This window comes from Myxine glutinosa, chromosome 5, assembly GCF_964187855.1.
Source record: "Myxine glutinosa chromosome 5, kmMyxGlut1.1, whole genome shotgun sequence".
NCBI classification, from domain to species: domain Eukaryota; kingdom Metazoa; phylum Chordata; class Myxini; order Myxiniformes; family Myxinidae; genus Myxine; species Myxine glutinosa.
The window spans coordinates 8,806,016-8,825,592 of NC_136265.1; the positions used below are offsets into that span (position 1 = coordinate 8,806,016).

The following is a 19,577-nucleotide window of genomic DNA, read 5'->3' on the forward strand; positions in this document are numbered from 1 at the left end:
GAGCGCCCATAGGTATTGTACACCGTTCTTTTCCTATTCCATCTCTAGGTGCTGTATGACGTCATTGGGGGGCCCCAAAAGGGAGTACTCAGTTTTCACTCTGTTTGTTTGTTTGTTTGTTTGTTTGTTTGTTTGTTTGTTTGTCCGGGCGATGTCTCAGGCACCTTTTAAGCTAGGAAGCTGAGATTTGGACACGACAATGACCAAGTGATTTATGTGCAAAATGTATTTTTGATTTACTTATTTATTGATTAATCAATTAATCGATTAATTTATTAGCTCAACTGGAATTTAGTCCGGTGAGCTTATGCGATCGAGCAGTGCCCATAGGTAAGTCAGTCAGTCAGTCAGTGAGTCTGTAAACACTTCAGTCATTTATCGCTTGAACCAAATAAACAATTTTGATGAAATTTGGCCATAAGCTTCATATCTGATGCCTAATGAAGGTGTATTAACCGTATCAAAATCTGCGCTCATTAAGGGGGTCTACGGGAGTGGGGGGCTGACCCCCCAAAATAGGTATTTGCTCTCTTCCCCCGAAACGACACACACAATTTTGATGAAACCTGGCTACCAGCTGCATATCTGATACATAACGAAGGTGTATTGACCGCATCAAAATCTGCGCTCATTAAGGCGGTTTACGACGGGAGGGGGGTTTGACCCCCCAAAATAGGTATTTGCTCTCTTCTCCGAAACTACACACACGATTTTGATGAAACTTGGCCACAAGCTTCATATCTGATGCCTAACAAAGGTGGATTGACTGCATCAAAATCTGTGCTCATTAACGGGGTGTATGGTGGGGGAGTTGGGGGGTGGGGAGGAGGGGGGGGGGGATTTGACACCGTGAAATATATATTTGCTCTCTTAAAAATATATCTCACAGATTGCAGTTATAGTACTAGTGGAGTAATCTTACACATTGTAAGCAATAACACACCGTGCTTTGTATGTAGGTACATAGTAAATAGAAGCTTTATTATTATAGGCAAGCATTACCTACCTGCTGCTCGATATCAATTGAGGTTTTTATTTCACAGTTTGCAGTAATATGAATTACAATTTTCAAATGTTGAGTATCAATTGAGGTTTTTATTTCACAGTTTACAGTAATATGAATTACAATTTTCAAATGCTAGATATCGATTGAGGTTTTTATTTCACAGTTTACAGTAATATAAATTACAATTTTCAAATGCTAGATATAAATTAAGGTTTTTATTTCACAGTTCACAGTTATATAAATTACAATTTTCAAATGCTGGGTATCAATTGAGGTTTTTATCTCACAGTTTACATTTATAGAAATTATGATTTTCAAATGCTAGATATCAATTGAGGTTTTTATCTCACAGTTTACAGTTATATAAATTACAATTTTCAAATGCTAGATATCAATTGAGGTTTTTATTTCACAGTTTACATTTATAGAAATTATGATTTTCAAATGCTAGATATCAATTGAGGTTTTTATCTCACAGTTTACAGTTATATAAATTATGACTTTCAAATGCTAGATATCAATTGAGGATTTTATTTCACAGTTTACATTTATAGAAATTATGACTTTCAAATGCTAGATATCAATTGAGGTTTTTATCTCACAGTTTACAGTTATATAAATTATGACTTTCAAATGCTAGATATCAATTGAGGTTTTTATTTCACAGTTTACATTTATAGAAATTATGATTTTCAAATGCTAGATATCAATTGAGGTTTTTATCTCACAGTTTACAGTTATATAAATTATGACTTTCAAATGCTAGATATCAATTGAGGTTTTTATTTCACAGTTTACATTTATAGAAATTACAATTTTCAAATGCTGGATATCAATTGAGGTTTTTATTTCACAGTTTACATTTATAGAAATTATGATTTTCAAATGCTAGATATCAATTGAGGTTTTTATTTCACAGTTCACATTTATAGAAATTATGATTTTCAAATGCTAGATATCAATTGAGGTTTTTATCTCACAGTTTACAGTTATACAAATTATGATTTTCAAATGCGAGATATCAATTGAGGTTTTTATTTCACAGTTTACATTTATAGAAATTATGATTTTCAAATGCTAGATGTCAATTGAGGTTTTTATTTCACAGTTTACAGTTATATAAATTACAGTTTTCAAATGCTAGATATCGATTGAGGTTTTTATTTCAAAGTTGACATTTATAGAAATTATGATTTTCAAATGCTAGATATAAATTGAGGTTTTTATTTCACAGTTCACATTTATAGAAATTATGATTTTCAAATGCTAGATATCAATTGAGGTTTTTATCTCACAGTTCACATTTATATAAATTATGATTTTCAAATGCTGGATATCAATTGAGGTTTTTATCTCACAGTTTACATTTATAGAAATTATGATTTTCAAATGCTAGATTTCAATTGAGATTTTCATTTCACAGTTTACAGTTAAAGAAATTACAATTTTCAAATGCTAGATATCGATTGAGGTTTTTATTTCACAGTTTACAGTTGTATAAATTACAATTTTCAAATTCTAGATGTAAATTGAGGTTTTTATCTCACAGTTTACAGTTATATAAATTACAATTTTCAAATGCTAGATATAAATTGAGGTTTTTATTTCACAGTTTGCAGTTATATAAATTACAATTTTCAAATGTTGGGTATCAATTGAGGTTTTTATCTCACAGTTTACAGTTATATAAATTACAATTTTCAAATGCTAGATATCGATTGAGGTTTTTATTTCACAGTTTACAGTAATATAAATTACAATTTTCAAATGCTAGATATAAATTGAGGTTTTTATTTCACAGTTTACAGTAATATAAATAACAATTTTCAAATGCTGGGTATCAATTGAGGTTTATGTCTCACAGTTTACAGTAATAAATATTACAATTTTCAAATGCTAGATATCAATTGAGGTTTTTATTTCACAGTTTACAGTAATATAAATTATGATTTTCAAATGCTCGATATCAATTGAGGTTTTTATCTCACAGTTTACAGTTATATAAATTACAATTTTCAAATGCTGGATATCAATTGAGGTTTTTTTTATTTCACAGTTTACATTTATATAAATTATGATTTTCAAATGCTAGATATAAATTGAGGTTTTTATTTCACAGTTCACATTTATAGAAATTATGAGTTTCAAATGCTAGATATAGATTGAGGTTTTTATTTCACAGTTTGCAGGTGTAGAAATTACAATCCTCTCTCACATTTGCTCAGAGCTTGGAAACTTTCGGTTATTATACCGTTTATTTCATACTTGTGTTGCTGTTTGTGGGTTTTCTTATGTAGAAACCGAGCATCCAATCCAAAATGATTTGTGAGATGCTTCTTTTTTTTTTTGTCTATATTGTAGAAGGCTCCAGGCACAGACTATGTCGTCCTCATCGAGGCAGGGCCAAATAAAAGAGCTGCATTGATAGAAAAGTAAAGAAGGAGTAATAGTCTAAGAGCTTTTGAGAAAGCAGAGAATGTGCTGTTTGAAAAGGGGAAGATCATAAGCGTTTGGAAAGACATGGGAAGGTAAAGAGTTCCAGAGTTTGGCAGTGGAGGGGAAGAAACAAACATCATAACGGCCCACCCTCGAGTTGCCAATGGCCACACAGTAATCATGAGATGTGAAGGGCTTGTCGAGTATTCCGTGGTCTCGCTAATGGCGGAGGTATACAGGCAGAAAGTTATTGGGAGCAAAAACCGAAGTAATATCTGTAGAAAAGAGAAAGAGCCAACTTTGTGCTGGAATTCGAGAGGGTCAAGTTTTGAGGTCAGATTGGGAGAGTTGACAAGTCGGATTATTTTGGATTCAATTCTGTCCAATAAGTTTGTGGAGCTAGAACCTCCCCAGATGTGAGAGCAGTTCTCGACACGAGGACGAATCAATCCTTTATATACGTAGTTGAAGCAACTGTTGAGAGAAGAAGAATCTTCGACATCTGAACAGGACTCCTAGTTTCTTCGAGGCAGATTTAGCTATTTGTGTAATGTGTGGATTCCTGGATAGATTTGAAGTTAAGGTAATACCTAGTAGGTCTATTGTATCACATGGTGTAATTGTGGAACTTTCAAAGGAGATTGGAGAGATGAGAGGAGTTTTGGAGAGAGATATGGGAAGAAATTGAGTTTTAGAAGCTTTAAACTTAACCTGGTTACATTTGCCCCACTGGGATTTCTTGTGCAAATCCGAATTTAAAGAGGTGGCTGTGATCAAATGAGATGTAGATCGATTGAGAGAAGATGGAGCAGATGGGGAAAACATGGAGGAATGCAACGTTGAGTCATCAGAATATGAGTGCATTTGGTTATTTGTAGAAGAAAGAAGGTCATTGATAAAAAGAAGGAAGAGTGTTGGAGACAGGACAGAACCCTGAGGGACACCGCTGTTGATAGGGAAGGAGGGAGAAGACATTCAAAGACTTTGGAAATAGTAGAAGTCAGAGCAATAGGACGGTAGTTGGAAGGGTTTGAACGATCGCCCTTCTTTAAAATAGGCTGCACTAAGGCATGTTTCCAGGAAAGAGGAAAAGTTTGGGTTTTTAACAAAAACGAAACAAACGAGCAAGCACGGGTGCAAGTTCTGAAGCACACTCCTTCAAGACACGAGGAGGAATGCCATCTTGTCCGTATGCCTTGCTTGTGTCCAGAGAGAGGAGTACCTTTTGGACTGCATGAAAAGAGATTATGGGGAGGGGCATAGGATTGGTAAGGGGTGAATTAGAGGGAGATGGAATGTTGGAGTCATCAGGAGTGGAATTAGAGGAGAAAAGAGAACCAAAAAGAGTTGCTTTGTCAGTCGGAGAAACAGCTGTAGTACCGTCAGAACGGAACAGTGAAGGAAAGGTAGAGCAACAGAAGTTGTTGGAGATACTTTTGGCTAATGACCAGAAAGATCTATTAGTGGAAGAAGATGAGAGGTTGTCACATTTATTTTGGATAAAGGAATGCTTCGCCTCACGAATAACGTGTTTGCAATGGTTTGTAGCAGATATGAAAGCTGAATGTGAGTCAGAGGAAGAAGAGTTTCTCCATGTCCGACATGACGCTTCTCTTGCACAAATGGCTGCAGAGCAGGAATTATTGAACCAAGAGTTGGTAGGAGAGGTAAACTTGAAAGAGAAGGGGATATAAACCTCCATTCCTGCAACAATAACCTCAGCTATACGTTCAGCAGAGATAGAGGCATCGGCCGAGGAGAGGCACTAGTCTTTCCAGGGAAAGTCAGAATTTTTTTTCCATAAACCAGTCAAGTCAGCGCTATTGAAATGCCAATACTGGCGTTTAGTCGGAGCAGTTGCCGATGGAGTGCTGGTAAGTAAAGTGATGTTTACACGATTGTGGTCAGAAGAACCAATTGGAGGTGAGATTGCGTAGCTGTAACGCAACGGATTGGAGGTAAATAACAAATCCAAAGTATTGGACGAGTGGTCATGGGTGGGTGATCATTTGTTCCAAATCATTGAGAATGGAAAATGTAAGAGCTTCAACTCCCCCGACATCCGTGTGGGATGATTTCAACCACTCCCTGTGGTGCATATTGAAGTCTCCTAAATAGAGGAATTCTGCTTGAGGGTGTTCGGATGTCATGGTCTCATGGCAGGAATTAAGATAGTCAAAGAAAGCTGTGGAGTTGGTAGAGTTGGGAGAGCAGTAACTCCTCAGTCACATTTGCTCTACGGCTAGGATACGGCGGCCGTACCCCCCCTAAATTGACAGAAACGTGCGGCGGCCGCAGAGTTTCTGAGGTGGCCTCAGGGTGGCCCTAGGGCGTATGGCTATCTTTTACAGGCCGTAGGGGTCGCCGTGGAATTATAGCGCGGAGTTATAACTTTTTTCATTTCTAGGTTGGCCGTAGCAATTCGACAAGCCGTAGCCATGACAACTGTAAGTGCTGTTATACATATGAAAAAGAACTGGTATATATACCCACTCGTTACCGTCCGTCTGGCCGCACGTTCGCCTTAGGGCCGCCCTGCGGTCGCCTTGCGGGCACCTTGAGGCTACCTTGCGTCTGCCTTGAAAATTATATGGCCGCCGCAGGGACGCCCTAAGGTCACCGTGCGACATCAAATCAAAGACCGTACGGCACCCCCACGTTTTCGGTCTCCACAATTTCTAAATACCCCATGCGGCTACCCAAAAAATAAAAACATATGTGACTGCTACATTGTGTGACCGTGGAAATACTGCGGCCACCCTATAATTGCTAGTGGCCGTAGATTTGTTAGACCCTACGGCCGCCGAGCCAAATGTGACTGAAGCATAAGTGAAACAGAGAAAAATAGTGCTGGTCGGGAGACAAACCTTAAGGCAGATGACATCAAAGTTTGGAGATTCGAGGTCCGCAAGGCGTACGGCAGGTGTGTTGATGTTGGAGTCGATACACACTCCTCCTTTAGAGTGGAATCGTGAGTGAAGGTTGTAGTTTGAAATGTTAAAGGAGTTAAGAAGAACGTCGTGTGACAATTGGGTCTCTGAGAGAGCAATATATTAGGAGAGTAACTTGCAAAATGATATTCAACAGAGGAAAGATTTGAAGAAAGACCACGAATGGTGGTGAAATGAATTGAAAAAGAGTCACGTTCATTCAACAGGCAAGGGTCTTTGGAGGGACCGATGCTACAACTGTCTGAGCCCCCCCTCTCGTTGGTAGCAGAGACAGGCAGGTCATCGGAGATTCTTTGCACTCCATAATGCCGGGAACTAGGGGCCATTAACTTTTTAGACTTTTTCATATTTAGTTGGACAATGTGAGGAAATGAGAGGAAAGAGAAGTAAAGAGAGAATGTAAAGGTGAGGAGTGAAAATGAGTGAGAAAAGTGTTTGAAGAAAAGTGTATGATGTTTGTTTGCAAGAGAGAGAGAGATTGCAGCGAGCCCGGTAGCGATATAGCTGAGTGGGAGTTTTGAGAGTGACCAGTAAAGTTGATTTGAGAACTTCAGGGCTTTGTGATGGTGAAGAGTCGCCCCTGGTGTGTTGTCTGGTTGGGATTTTAAAGATCCGATTCCCCATGGGTCTGTGCTCTCCATTTGTACCATGAAGGCAATGGCCTTCACTCTTGACTCCTTTACCCATTTAATCCCAATCACGCACTGTCTTCCATACGACAATAAAGAGTTTGAGATGTTGTCTTCACGTGAATTTTCATAAAACCACGTGACCTTTAAGCACACATTAACACACTCGGGGATGTATTTTCAATACTTGTGGTAATTTGCGTCTGTCTTTTCCACCAGGATTGAACTCCATAAACGTCCTGAACCGACTGCTAAAGCTGTTTTCGGTACGACAACATCTTTTATTAACCTGTTTTCGGTACGCCATTTATTTTTTTTTATTTTTTTTTTGTATACAGAGTCGAGGCTCGTGAAAGAGCTAACATTTATCAAACAAACAAATCAAACAAACAAGTAAACAAAGTATATAAAAATGGGAGCGGTCGACAAGATGGGGAGAGAAGGGGAGGAAGCACACAAACGCAACATTTGAGGGCAGGGACATCGGGAGATGTGTGGGAGGCAGAGGGCCTAAGGGGAGGCAGGATAGGTATACAACGCAAGGACACCAAGGACTTCCAGGAAAGAAGACAAAAGTCACCTCAAAAAAGTGGAATTGGGGTGAAATTAGCGGGGGTAGAAAAGATCAAGGTTTTGGATTGGGGAAGATAAGAGATGGTGGTGAACAGCCGTTTTAAAGACCTGGAGGGAGGAGTGGGATTGAAGAGAGTGAGGGAGTTTGTTCCAGAGGCGGGAGAAAAGAGGAATGAAGGAGTGAAGGTGAGCAGAGAGTCTTGATTTCGGCAGTTTAACCATAAGAGGGTTGCAGGCAGATCTTGTGCGACCTGCAGGAATATTTGGGAGACAGAGCTCAGAGAGAGCTGGGGGAGCAAGGCCGGAGAGGAGTCGGTAGAAGACGGAAAGACCACCAACCTGCCTGCGGTGAGTAAGTGAAAGGCCCTCGGAGATAGCGTCTTCGCGGGAGATTCCAATGATTCTGAATGCTTTGCTTTCAACAGCGTGAAGACGAGTTAGGTGTGAGGCAGGAGCACCAGCCCAGAGGGGAGAGCAGTATTCCATTGATCTGCGGATGAAAGCCTTGTATGTGGTGAAGAGCGCAGGTGTGCCAAGGAAGGACTTCGCACGACGGAGGATGCCCAGTCGGCGACTGGCTTTGGAGGCCAGCTTGGAAATGTGGTTTTCCCAGGAAAGATCATGGCAGATAGTGAGACGCAAAAGCTTGAGTGACAGAACTTCTTGGAGAGGATTATTCAGAAAGTAGATGGGAGGGTTGTCCAGTCGGTCTTTTCGGAGAGCATCGTAAGAGTGTGAGATTTGTCAGGATTGAAAGACATGTTCCACTTGTTTGCCCAGTCTGTGATTTTGTCCAGGTCTGCAGAGAGTGAGGAGGCTGTACACTGCCGATCTGAGGGATGAGGAATGGAGCGGCAGAGAGTGGAGTCATCAGCAAAGAGATAGAGAGGATTTTCAAGAGAGTCAGAGAGATCATTGATGAAGACCAGAAAAAGCACAGGGCCCAGAACACTGCCTTGGGGAACTCCAGCCTGAACAGGAAGAGGAGATGAGAGAAACCCATTCAGGGCCACACGTTGACTACGACCAGAGAGGAAGTCCGCCAGCCATGCGTGGAGATTTCCATGGATACCAAAGGAGGAGAGTTTGGTCAGCAGAGCGGGGTGCCAGACCGTATCGAAGGCACGTGATATGTCGAGAGAGACAGCTCTAATTTCCTGTTTGGCATTGAGGACCTCCATCCATTGTTGAGACAGCAGAAGCAGCATGTCCAGAGTAGAGTGACCTGGTCTGAAACCAAATTGATGATCAGAGATCAAGCCATTGGAGAAGAGGAAAGATTTCATATCCGAAGCAATGATGGATTCCATGACTTTGCTGATAATTGGGAGAAGGCTGATTGGTCTGTAGTTGCTAGGATCTGTTTTTGCACCTTTTTGTGCAAAGTGGTGATGTTGGCTGATTTCCAAGCAGATGGCAGTTGACCTTGAGCAAAAGAGAGGGTGAAGAGAACAGAGAGAGGGAGTGAAAGAGCGGAAGAACAGGATTTTAGGACCCGTGGGCTGATGCCGTCAGGTCCAGTTGCAGAATCAGAGTCGAGGGTTGACAGAAACTTTTCCACCTTGTCAGGAGGAAAGGACCCGGAGTCCAGGAGCAGCTGGGTACGACTGGGTACGGTGGGTACAGAGAGGGATGGGTTTGGGACACAAGATTTAGAGGCAAACACAGAGTTGAGGCATTCAGCTTTTTCACGTGCGGAGTCAGCCGTGTGGCCATTTGAGGTGAGGGAGGGGATGGAGGGGGAACAAACACCAGAAACAGATTTGACCAGACGCCACCAGGATTTGGAAGAGGGAGACAGATAAGAGAGTTCGGTCCTGAGAACGGAGAGAGATTGTTTCCTGGCTCTCCTGAGGGTGGACACACACTTGTTTCGGGCTTTCTGAAAGGAAATGAGATTTCCTTCCGTTGGATTTGCTTTCCAGGAGACGAAGGCAAGTTGTTTCTGGGCAATAGCCTCACCACAAGATTCCGTGTACCATGGACGGGAGGAAGGGTATGACAACTGAAGACGAGATGGGATAAATCTGTGCATGAGAGAGAGCAACCTGTTTAACCTGTTAACATTAACCTGTTTTCGATGTTTAACTTGTTAACAAAACATTAACCTGTTTTCGGTACGACAACATCTTTTATTAACCTGTTGTGCTAATAAGTAACAAAAGAAAATGCATTTTTTGCATACTTGGCCAATGCTATGAATTCCTTTTTATTTGTCAAACAATCATGGTGTTTTTGGAACAGAGCAACGAAAGTCCTTCTCAAAATGTGCAACTACGATGAGTTCTGTGTTGGACCATTCTGTGGAGGTGAGGATCAATGCACCGCGGATGATGAATTCTCACTAACACGTGCAAAGCCTCAACATTATCCACATCTACACGGACATTATCCACATCGACACGGATTACACGGATATCCACATCTACACGGACATTATCCACATCGACACGGATTACACGGATATCCACATCTACACGGACATTATCCACATCGACACGGATTACACGGATATCCACATCTACACGGACATTATCCACATCGACACGGATTACACGGATATCCACATCTACACGGACATTATCCACATCTACACAGACATTATCCACATCTACACGGACATTATCCACATCGAAACGGATTACACGGATATCCACGTCTACACGGACATTATCCACATCGACACAGATTACACAGATATCCACATCTACACGGACATTATCCACATCGACACGGATTACACGGATATCCACATCTACACGGACATTATCCACATCTACACAGACATTATCCACATCTACACGGACATTATCCACATCTAAACGGATTACACGGATATCCACATCTACACGGACATTATCCACATCTACACGGACATTATCCACATCTACACGGACATTATCCACATCTACACGGACATTATCCACATCTACACGGACATTATCACATCTACACGGACATTATCCACATCTACACGGACATTATCCATATCTACACAAAGACATTATCCACATCTACACGGACATTATCCACATCTACACGGACATTATCCACATCTACACGGACATTATCCACATCCACACGGACATTATCCACATCTACACGGATTTCTGATTTTAATTTTAAAGAATTGATTGGAGATAGCTAGGCCTGTAGGACTGTAACACAGCCAAAGGTCTTTCTGAACTATTTTATCATTATCTTCTCCACTACCTAAGGTTATGTTTTCACCCCTGTTTGTTACTTGCAAAATCGAAGATTTTTCAAGTATATTGGTCGGTTGTGTTTGTGACTCTGTTTGTTTGTTTGCTTGTTTGTTTGCTTGTTTGTTTGCTTGTTTGTTTGTCACCGGCCTACAGGTCACAATTTTCAACCGATCTTCACCAAACTTCACCAAATGGTAGAGTTGGTCAAATGCCAGAAGCCTATTGTGTTTGGGGTCAATAGGTCAAAAGGTCAACATAGGCCAAAGGTCACCAAATTTGCTAAATTTCTAAAATCCCCAATTTTCATCCGATTGACTTGACATTTGAAGACCACTTGCATATCTGGTCACTGAATTCAACCACTAAGTAATTTTGAGGTCAACATAGGCCAAATGGTCAACATAGGCCAAATTTCTAAAATTCTCAATTTTCATCCAATTGACTTGAAATTTGGAGAGGACTTGCATTGAATTCAACCACCAAGTATTCTTGAGGTCAACATAGGCCAAATGGTCAACATAGGCCAAATTTCTAAAATCCTCAATTTTCATCCAATTGACTTGAAATTTGAAAAGGACTTGCATATCTCGTCACTGAATTCAACCACAAATTATATTTTAGGTGAACATAGGTCAAAAGGTCAACATAGGCCAAATTTCTAAAATCCTCAATTTTCATCCAATTGACTTGAAATTTGAAGAGGACTTGCATATCTGGTCACTGAATTCAACCACCAAGTATCTTTGAGGTCAACATAGGCCAAAAGGTCAACATAGGCCAAATTTCTAAAATCCTCAATTTTCATCCAATTGACATGAAATTTGAAGAGGACTTGCATATCTGGTCACTGACTTCAACCACCAAGTATTTTTGAGGTCACCATAGGCCATCATGTCACATTGAAAACTTTTGGGGGAGGGCGTATTTTGCAAGTATCGTGCTACGCATGACGTTTTCTTGTTACTTGCAAAATCGAAGATTTTTCAAGTATATTGGTCGGTTGTGTTTGTGACTGTCTGTCTGTTTGTTTGTTTGTTTGTTTGTCACCGGCCTACAGGTCACAATTTTCAACCGATCTTCACCAAACTTCCCCAAATGTTAGAGTTGGTCAAAAGCCAGAAGGCTATTGTTTTTGGGGTCAATAGGTCAAAAGGTCAACATAGGCCAAAGGTCACCAAATTTGCTAAATTTCTAAAATCCCCAATTTTCATCCGATTGACTTGAAATTTGAAGACCACTTGCATATCTGGTCACTGAATTCAACCACCAAGTATTTTTGAGGTCAACATAGGACAAATGGTCAACATAGGCCAAATTTCTAAAATCCTCAATTTTTATCCAATTGACTTGAAATTTGAAGAGGACTTGCATATCTGGTCACTGAATTCAACCACCTCGTATTCTTGAAGTCAACTTTGGCCAAAAGGTCAACATAGGCCAAATTTCTAAAATCCTCAATTTTCATCGAATTGACTTGAAAATTGAACAGCATTTGCACATTGAGTCACTAAATAGGGAAACGAACTATTTTTGAGGTCAAAAGGTCAAAGGTCAACTCAAGGTCAACCTTCCAAAATCATCATTTTTCATCTGAAAAATCGTCACTTTTCATCCTGTTGACCCGAGCTTTGATCAAGATTGTAAATTTTAATCTTCATGAAATGGACAATTTGCTGTATCAATGGTAAACTTTTGGGGGAGGGCGTATTTTGCAAGTATCGTGCTACGCATGACGTTTTCTTGTTTGTTTGTTTGTTACTTGCAAAATCGAAGATTTTTCAAGCATATTGGTCGGTTGTGTTTGTGACTCTGTTAGTTTGTCACCGGCCTACAGGTCACAATTTTCAACCGATCTTCACCAAACTTCACCAAGTGGTAGGGTTGGTCAAATGCCAGAAGCCTATTGTTTTTGGGGTCAATAGGTCAAAAGGTCAACATAGGCCAAAGGTCACCAACTTTGCTAAATTTCTAAAATCCTCAATTTTCATCCGATTGACTTGAAATTTGAAGACCACTTGCATATCTGGTCATTGAATTAAACCACCAAGAATTTTTGAAGTCAACATAGGCCAAATGGTCAACATAGGCCAAATTTCTAAAATCCTCAATTTTCATCCAATTGACTTGAAATTTGGAGAGGACTTGCACATCTGGTCACTGAATTCAACCACCAAGTATTCTTGAGGTCAACATAGGCCAAAAGGTCAACATAGGCCAAATTTCTAAAATCCTCTATTTTCATCGAATTGACTTGAAAATTGAACAGCATTTGCACATTGAGTCACGAAATAGGGAAACTAACTATTTTTGAGGTCAAAAGGTCAAAGGTCAACTGAAGGTCAACCTTCCAAAATCATCATTTTTCATCTCAAAAATCGTCACTTTTCATCCTGTTGACCCGAGCTTTGATCAAGATTGTAAATTTTAAACTTCATGAAATGGACAATTTGCTGTATCAATGGTAAACTTTTGGGGGAGGGCGTATTTTGCAAGTATCGTGCTACGCATGACGTTTTCTTGTTTGTTTGTTTGTTTGTCGGTCTGTTTGGCACTTGTGAAAATCGAAGATTTTTCAAGTAGTGTATATTGGTTGGTCTTATGTGCTATTCTGTCTGTCTGTCAATCGCCTACAAGTCAGAATTTTAAACCGATCTTTACGAAACCTCACCAAATGGTAGACTTGGTCATAAGGAAAAACCTATTGATTTTGAGGTCAAAGGGTCAACATAGGTCAAAGGTGAACAACTTTGTCAAATATCTAAAATCCTCAATTTTCCTCCGATTGACTTGAAATTTGAAGAGGATGTACATATCAGGTAAATGAATTCAACCACCAAGTATTTTTGAGGTCAACCTCGGCCAAAAGGTCAACATAGGTCAATTTTCTAAAATCCTAAATTTTCCTCCGATTTACTTGAAATTTGAAGAGGATTTACAAATCAGCTAACTGAATTCAACCACCAACTATTTTTGAGATCAACATAGGCCAAAAGGTCAACATAGGCCACATTTCTAAAATCCTCAATTTTCATCCAATTGACTTGAAATTTGAAGAGGACTTGCAGATCTGGTCACTGAATTCAACCACCAAGTATATTTGAGGTCAACATCGGCCAAATGGTCAACATAGGCCACATTTCTAAAATCCTCAATTTTCACCCAATTTACTTGAAATTTGAAGAGGACTTGCAGATCTGGTCACTGAATTCAACCACCAAGTACTCTTGAGGTCAACATAGGCCAAAAGGTCAACATAGGCCAAATTTCTAAAATCCTCAGTTTTCATCCAATTGACTTGAAATTTGAAGAGGACTTGCAGATCTGGTCAATGAATTCAACCACCAAGTATTTTGAGGTCAACATAGGCCAATTTTCTAAAATCCTCAATTTTCCTCCGATTTACTTGAAATTTGAAGAGGATTTACATATCAGCTAACTTAATTCAACCACCAACTATTTTTGAGATCAGCATAGGCCAAAGGGTCAACATAGGCCAAAGGTCAACAACAATTTCAAATATCTAAAATCCTCAATTTTCCTCCGATTGACTTGAAATTTGAAGAGGATTTACATATCAGCTAACTGAATTCAACCACCAACTATTTTTGAGGTCAACATAGGCCAAAGGTCAACAACCTATTTTAGGGATTTCACAAGTATCATGCTACGCACGACATATTTCTTGTTTGTTTGTTTGCCTGTCTGTTTGTTTGTCTGTCTGGGAGCAGGATATTTCAAAAAGTTATGGATCTATTCAGACAAAACTTGTTGGATGATTTGGGTAAGCGACAAGAACAAGCCGATTCGATTTTGGTTCAGGTCGGAATCCAGATCCGGCCCATCAGTGAATACAAAACATAAACTGTTCAACCTGGCGGAGGTGTGCGCTCTATCAAGTGTCGTTCTCATTTTCTATTTCTACTACATTTTGATTAAAAAAAACAAGCTGTAATTTCAAAAATTGAGAATTACTATCTGTGATATTTATTAAAATGTGCACTTCACTTCCTTCCATGAAAAGATAAAACTGCAACGTTTGAATTGCCAAAGGATTTGTGTGGAGGATGCCATGTGTTACCGTTCGAGCTCCCTGATTGGCTGTGGAAGTGCACATGACGTTTCATGATCTGTCTTTCTCCATCATTCCCTTATTTAGCATCAGACAACCTTCAAGCTGTCCAAGGAGGGCGGAGGGATAGCTTCAATAGCCGAGGGAGTTCTTAAGTTACGAGTGCTTCAGGATAAGGGTCACGTGTGGGCCCAGAAACTAAGACTGCGGCTAAATCAAGATAGCCTCTTGCTCCTCGATCCCGAGAGCCAGGTGGGCAATAGGTACCGTCAACTTGTGTTCAAGTAGATAAATCAAACTGAAAACCATTGTAAATTTCAGTTACAACACCAAAGGCCAAAATGTTTCCAATTCTTGTTCGTAGGCCCACTTTGGGCCTCATTTTCATCAGTGCTCGCTTGTTCTTGTAAAACTAGACCTGACTTGGTATTTATTTTAATCCTATAACAACGTGATTTATTTATTTATTTTTATTTACTTATATATTTATTTATTATATATTTTTATTTTTTTATTTTGATTTATTTATTTATTTTTATTTATTTATGTATTATATTTATTTATTATTTATGATATTTATTATTTATTATTTATTATTTATTATTTATATTTTATTATATAATTTATTTATTATTTATTTATTATTATTATTTATTATTATTATTTATTATTATTATTATTTTATTATTATTATTATTATTTATTATTATTTATTGGCCATCCTGCATATTGACCATCTGCATATTGACATATTGACCATCTGCATATTGACATATTGACCATCTGCATATTGACATATTGACATATTGACATCATTGACATCACATTTTGACATATTGACATCACATTGACATATTGACATCACATAATTTGTGATGACATCACATCATCATCACATCATCATCACATCATCATCATATTGACATCATATCATCATCACATCACATCATCACATCACATATTGACATATTGACATATTGACATATTGACATCATTGACATCACATTTTGACATATTGACATCACATTGACATATTGACATCACATCATTTGTGATGACATCACATCATCATCACATCATCATATTGACATCACATCATCATCACATCACATCATCACATCACATATTGACATTTCACATCATTGACATATATTGACATCACATCACATATTGACATATTGGCATCACATCACATATTGACATCCTGACCATCTGCATATTGACATATTGACATATTCACCCATCTGCATATTGACATATTGGCCATCCTGCATATTGGCCATCCATCCTGCCATCCATCCTGGCCATCCTGCATATTATTAATTATTATTATTATTATTATTATTAATTATTTATTATTATTATTATTATTATTTATTTATTTATAATTTATTATTTATTTATTATTTTTATATTTATTTATTATTTATTATATAAATTTATTATTATATAATTATTTATTATATTTGTTTATTATTTATTATATTTATTTATTATATTTATTTATTTATTATATTTATTTATTATTTTTATTTATTTATTTATATTTATTTATTTATTTTATTTATTTATTTATTTTTACCTCATTTTCATCAGTGCTCGCTTGTTCTTGTAAAACTAGACCTGACTTGCTATTTATTTTAATCCTATAGCAACGTGACGTCATCACGTTGCTGTTTCTCACAATGCCCTTTGTTCGTTACATTAGGCTTGTGGAATTAAGAGGAAACTCACCATCAAACTATGTATGGAAGATATTATAATCAAAAAATTGAGGAAGAAGAACCCAGAGTTTCATTTTATTCATCGTCCAGGTTAATGTTCACTCCACATTGGCAGTGCTGGACCAAGTCTACCACTTCTACACCTTGTTTACGCATCACTAGTTGGTTTGATTTTGTTGGGAAATGCAGACAATATTGTGCTCAAACCTCAATGGCTCATTGTACGGATGAAGGCCTTTGGAGGTAAACTTCGGAGCCCCGTAGGGTTTCTGCTGGAGGCCTTAAGCACACCTGGTCTGTGTTAGACCCAGGTGAAGGCTACCCTGTGGCTGAAACGTTGAACTTACTGAATCTTTGTTCTTTAAGACAAAACCACGTGTCAGTTGTGAATTTATAGGTTTTATGATTATGGTGGTCATAAAAATAGAGGGCAGGAGAGGAGTGAGTGAGAAGGAGATCTGGGGCGGGAGAGGAGTGAGTGAGAAGGAGATCTGGGGCGGGAGAGGAGTGAGTGAGAAGGAGATCTGGGGCGGGAGAGGAGTGAGTGAGAAGGAGATCTGGGGCGGGAGAGGAGTGAGTGAGAAGGAGATCTGGGGCGGGAGAGGAGTGAGTGAGAAGGTGATCTGGGGTGGGAGAGGAGTGAGTGAGAAGGAGATCTGGGGTGGGAGAGGAGTGAGTGAGAAGGAGATCTGGGGCGGGAGAGGAGTGAGTGAGAAGGAGATCTGGGGCGGGAGAGGAGTGAGTGAGAAGGAGATCTGGGGCGGGAGAGAAGTGAGTGAGAAGGAGATCTGGGGCAGGAGAGTAGCGAGTGAGAAGGAGATCTGGGGCGGGAGAGGAGCGAGTGAGAAGGAGATCTGGGGCGGGAGAGGAAGGAGTGAGAAGGAGATCTGGGGCAGGAGAGGAGCGAGTGAGAAGGAGATCTGGGGCAGGAGAGGAGCGAGTGAGAAGGAGATCTGGGGCGGGAGAGGAGTGAGTGAGAAGGAGATCTGGGGCAGGAGAGGAGTGAGTGAGAAGGAGATCTGGGGCAGGAGAAGAGGGAGTGAGAAGGAGATCTGGGGCGGGAGAGGAGTGAGTGGGAAGGAGATCTGGGGCAGGAGAGGAGCGAGTGAGAAGGAGATCTGGGGCGGGAGAGGAGTGAGTGAGAAGAAGATCTGGGGCGGGAGAGGAGGGAGTGAGAAGGAGATCTGGGGCAGGAGAGGAGCGAGTGAGAAGGAGATCTGGGGCAGGAGAGGAGTGAGTGAGAAGGAGATCTGGGGCGGGAGAGGAGTGAGTGAGAAGGACATCTGGGGCGAGAGAGGAGTGAGTGAGAAGGAGATCTGGGGCGGGAGAGGAGTGAGTGAGAAGGAGATCTGGGGCGGGAGAGGAGTGAGTGAGAAGGAGATCTGGGGCGGGAGAGGAGTGAGTGAGAAGGAGATCTCGGGCGGGAGAGGAGCGAGTGAGAAGGAGATCTGGGGCGGGAGAGGAGTGAGTGAGAAGGAGATCTGGGGCGGGAGAGGAGTGAGTGGGAAGGAGATCTGGGGCGGGAGAGTAGCGAGTGAGAAGGAGATCTGGGGCGGGAGAGGAGCGAGTGAGAAGGAGATCTGGGGCGGGAGAGGAGGGAGTGAGAAGGAGATCTGGGGCAGGAGAGGAGCGAGTGAGAAGGAGATCTGGGGCAGGAGAGGAGCGAGTGAGAAGGAGATCTGGGGCAGGAGAGGAGTGAGTGAGAAGGAGATCTGGGGCAGGAGAAGAGGGAGTGAGAAGGAGATCTGGGGCGGGAGAGGAGTGAGTGGGAAGGAGATCTGGGGCAGGAGAGGAGCGAGTGACAAGGAGATCTGGGGCGGGAGAGGAGTGAGTGAGAAGAAGATCTGGGGCGGGAGAGGAGGGAGTGAGAAGGAGATCTGGGGCAGGAGAGGAGCGAGTGAGAAGGAGATCTGGGGCAGGAGAGGAGTGAGTGAGAAGGAGATCTGGGGCGGGAGAGGAGTGAGTGAGAAGGACATCTGGGGCGAGAGAGAAGTGAGTGAGAAGGAGATCTGGGGCGGGAGAGGAGTGAGTGAGAAGGAGATCTGGGGCGGGAGAGGAGCGAGTGAGAAGGAGATCTGGGGCGGGAGAGGAGTGAGTGAGAAGGAGATCTCGGGCGGGAGAGGAGCGAGTGAGAAGGAGATCTGGGGCGGGAGAGGAGTGAGTGAGAAGGAGATCTGGGGCGGGAGAGGAGTGAGTGGGAAGGAGATCTGGGGCGGGAGAGGAGTGAGTGAGAAGGACATCTGGGGCGAGAGAGGAGTGAGTGAGAAGGAGATCTGGGGCGGGAGAGGAGTGAGTGAGAAGGAGATCTGGGGCGGGAGAGGAGTGAGTGAGAAGGAGATCTCGGGCGGGAGAGGAGCGAGTCAGAAGGAGATCTGGGGCGGGAGAGGAGTGAGTGAGAAGGAGATCTGGGGCGGGAGAGGAGTGAGTGGGAAAGGGATCTGGGGCGGGAGAGGAGTGAGTGAGAAGGACATCTGGGGCGAGAGAGGAGTGAGTGAGAAGGAGATCTGGGGCGGGAGAGGAGTGAGTGAGAAGGAGATCTGGGGCGGGAGAGGAGTGAGTTGGAAGGAGATCTGGGGCGGGAGAGGAGTGAGTTGGAAGGAGATCTGGGGTGGGAGAGGAGTGAGTTGGAAGGAGATCTGGGGTGGGAGAGGAGTGAGTTGGAAGGAGATCTGGGGCGGGAGAGGAGTGAGTTGGAAGGAGATCTGGGGTGGGAGAGGAGTGAGTTGGAAGGAGATCTGGGGTGGGAGAGGAGTGAGTTGGAAGGAGATCTGGGGTGGGAGAGGAGTGAGTTGGAAGGAGATCTGGGGCAGGAGAGGAGTGAGTTGGAAGGAGATCTGGGGCGGGAGAGGAGTGAGTTGGAAGGAGACCTGGGGTGGGAGAGGAGTGAGTTGGAAGGAGATCTGGGGCAGGAGAGGAGTGAGTTGGAAGGAGATCTGGGGTGGGAGAGGAGTGAGTTGGAAGGAGATCTGGGGCAGGAGAGGAG

General features: G+C 41.4%; 1 protein-coding gene across 1 annotated transcript in view; it reads left to right on the top strand.

Moving 5' to 3' along the window:
- Positions 1-19,577, top strand: part of LOC137427972 (epidermal growth factor receptor kinase substrate 8-like protein 2) — a 65,491-nt gene that overhangs the window by 4,174 nt on the left and 41,740 nt on the right. The window contains exons 2-4 of the mRNA XM_068117844.2: positions 7,242-7,288; positions 9,840-9,904; positions 14,958-15,122. Coding sequence (XP_067973945.2) covers positions 7,242-7,288; positions 9,840-9,904; positions 14,958-15,122 — 277 coding nt within the window. The remainder of the gene's footprint in view (positions 1-7,241; positions 7,289-9,839; positions 9,905-14,957; positions 15,123-19,577) is intronic.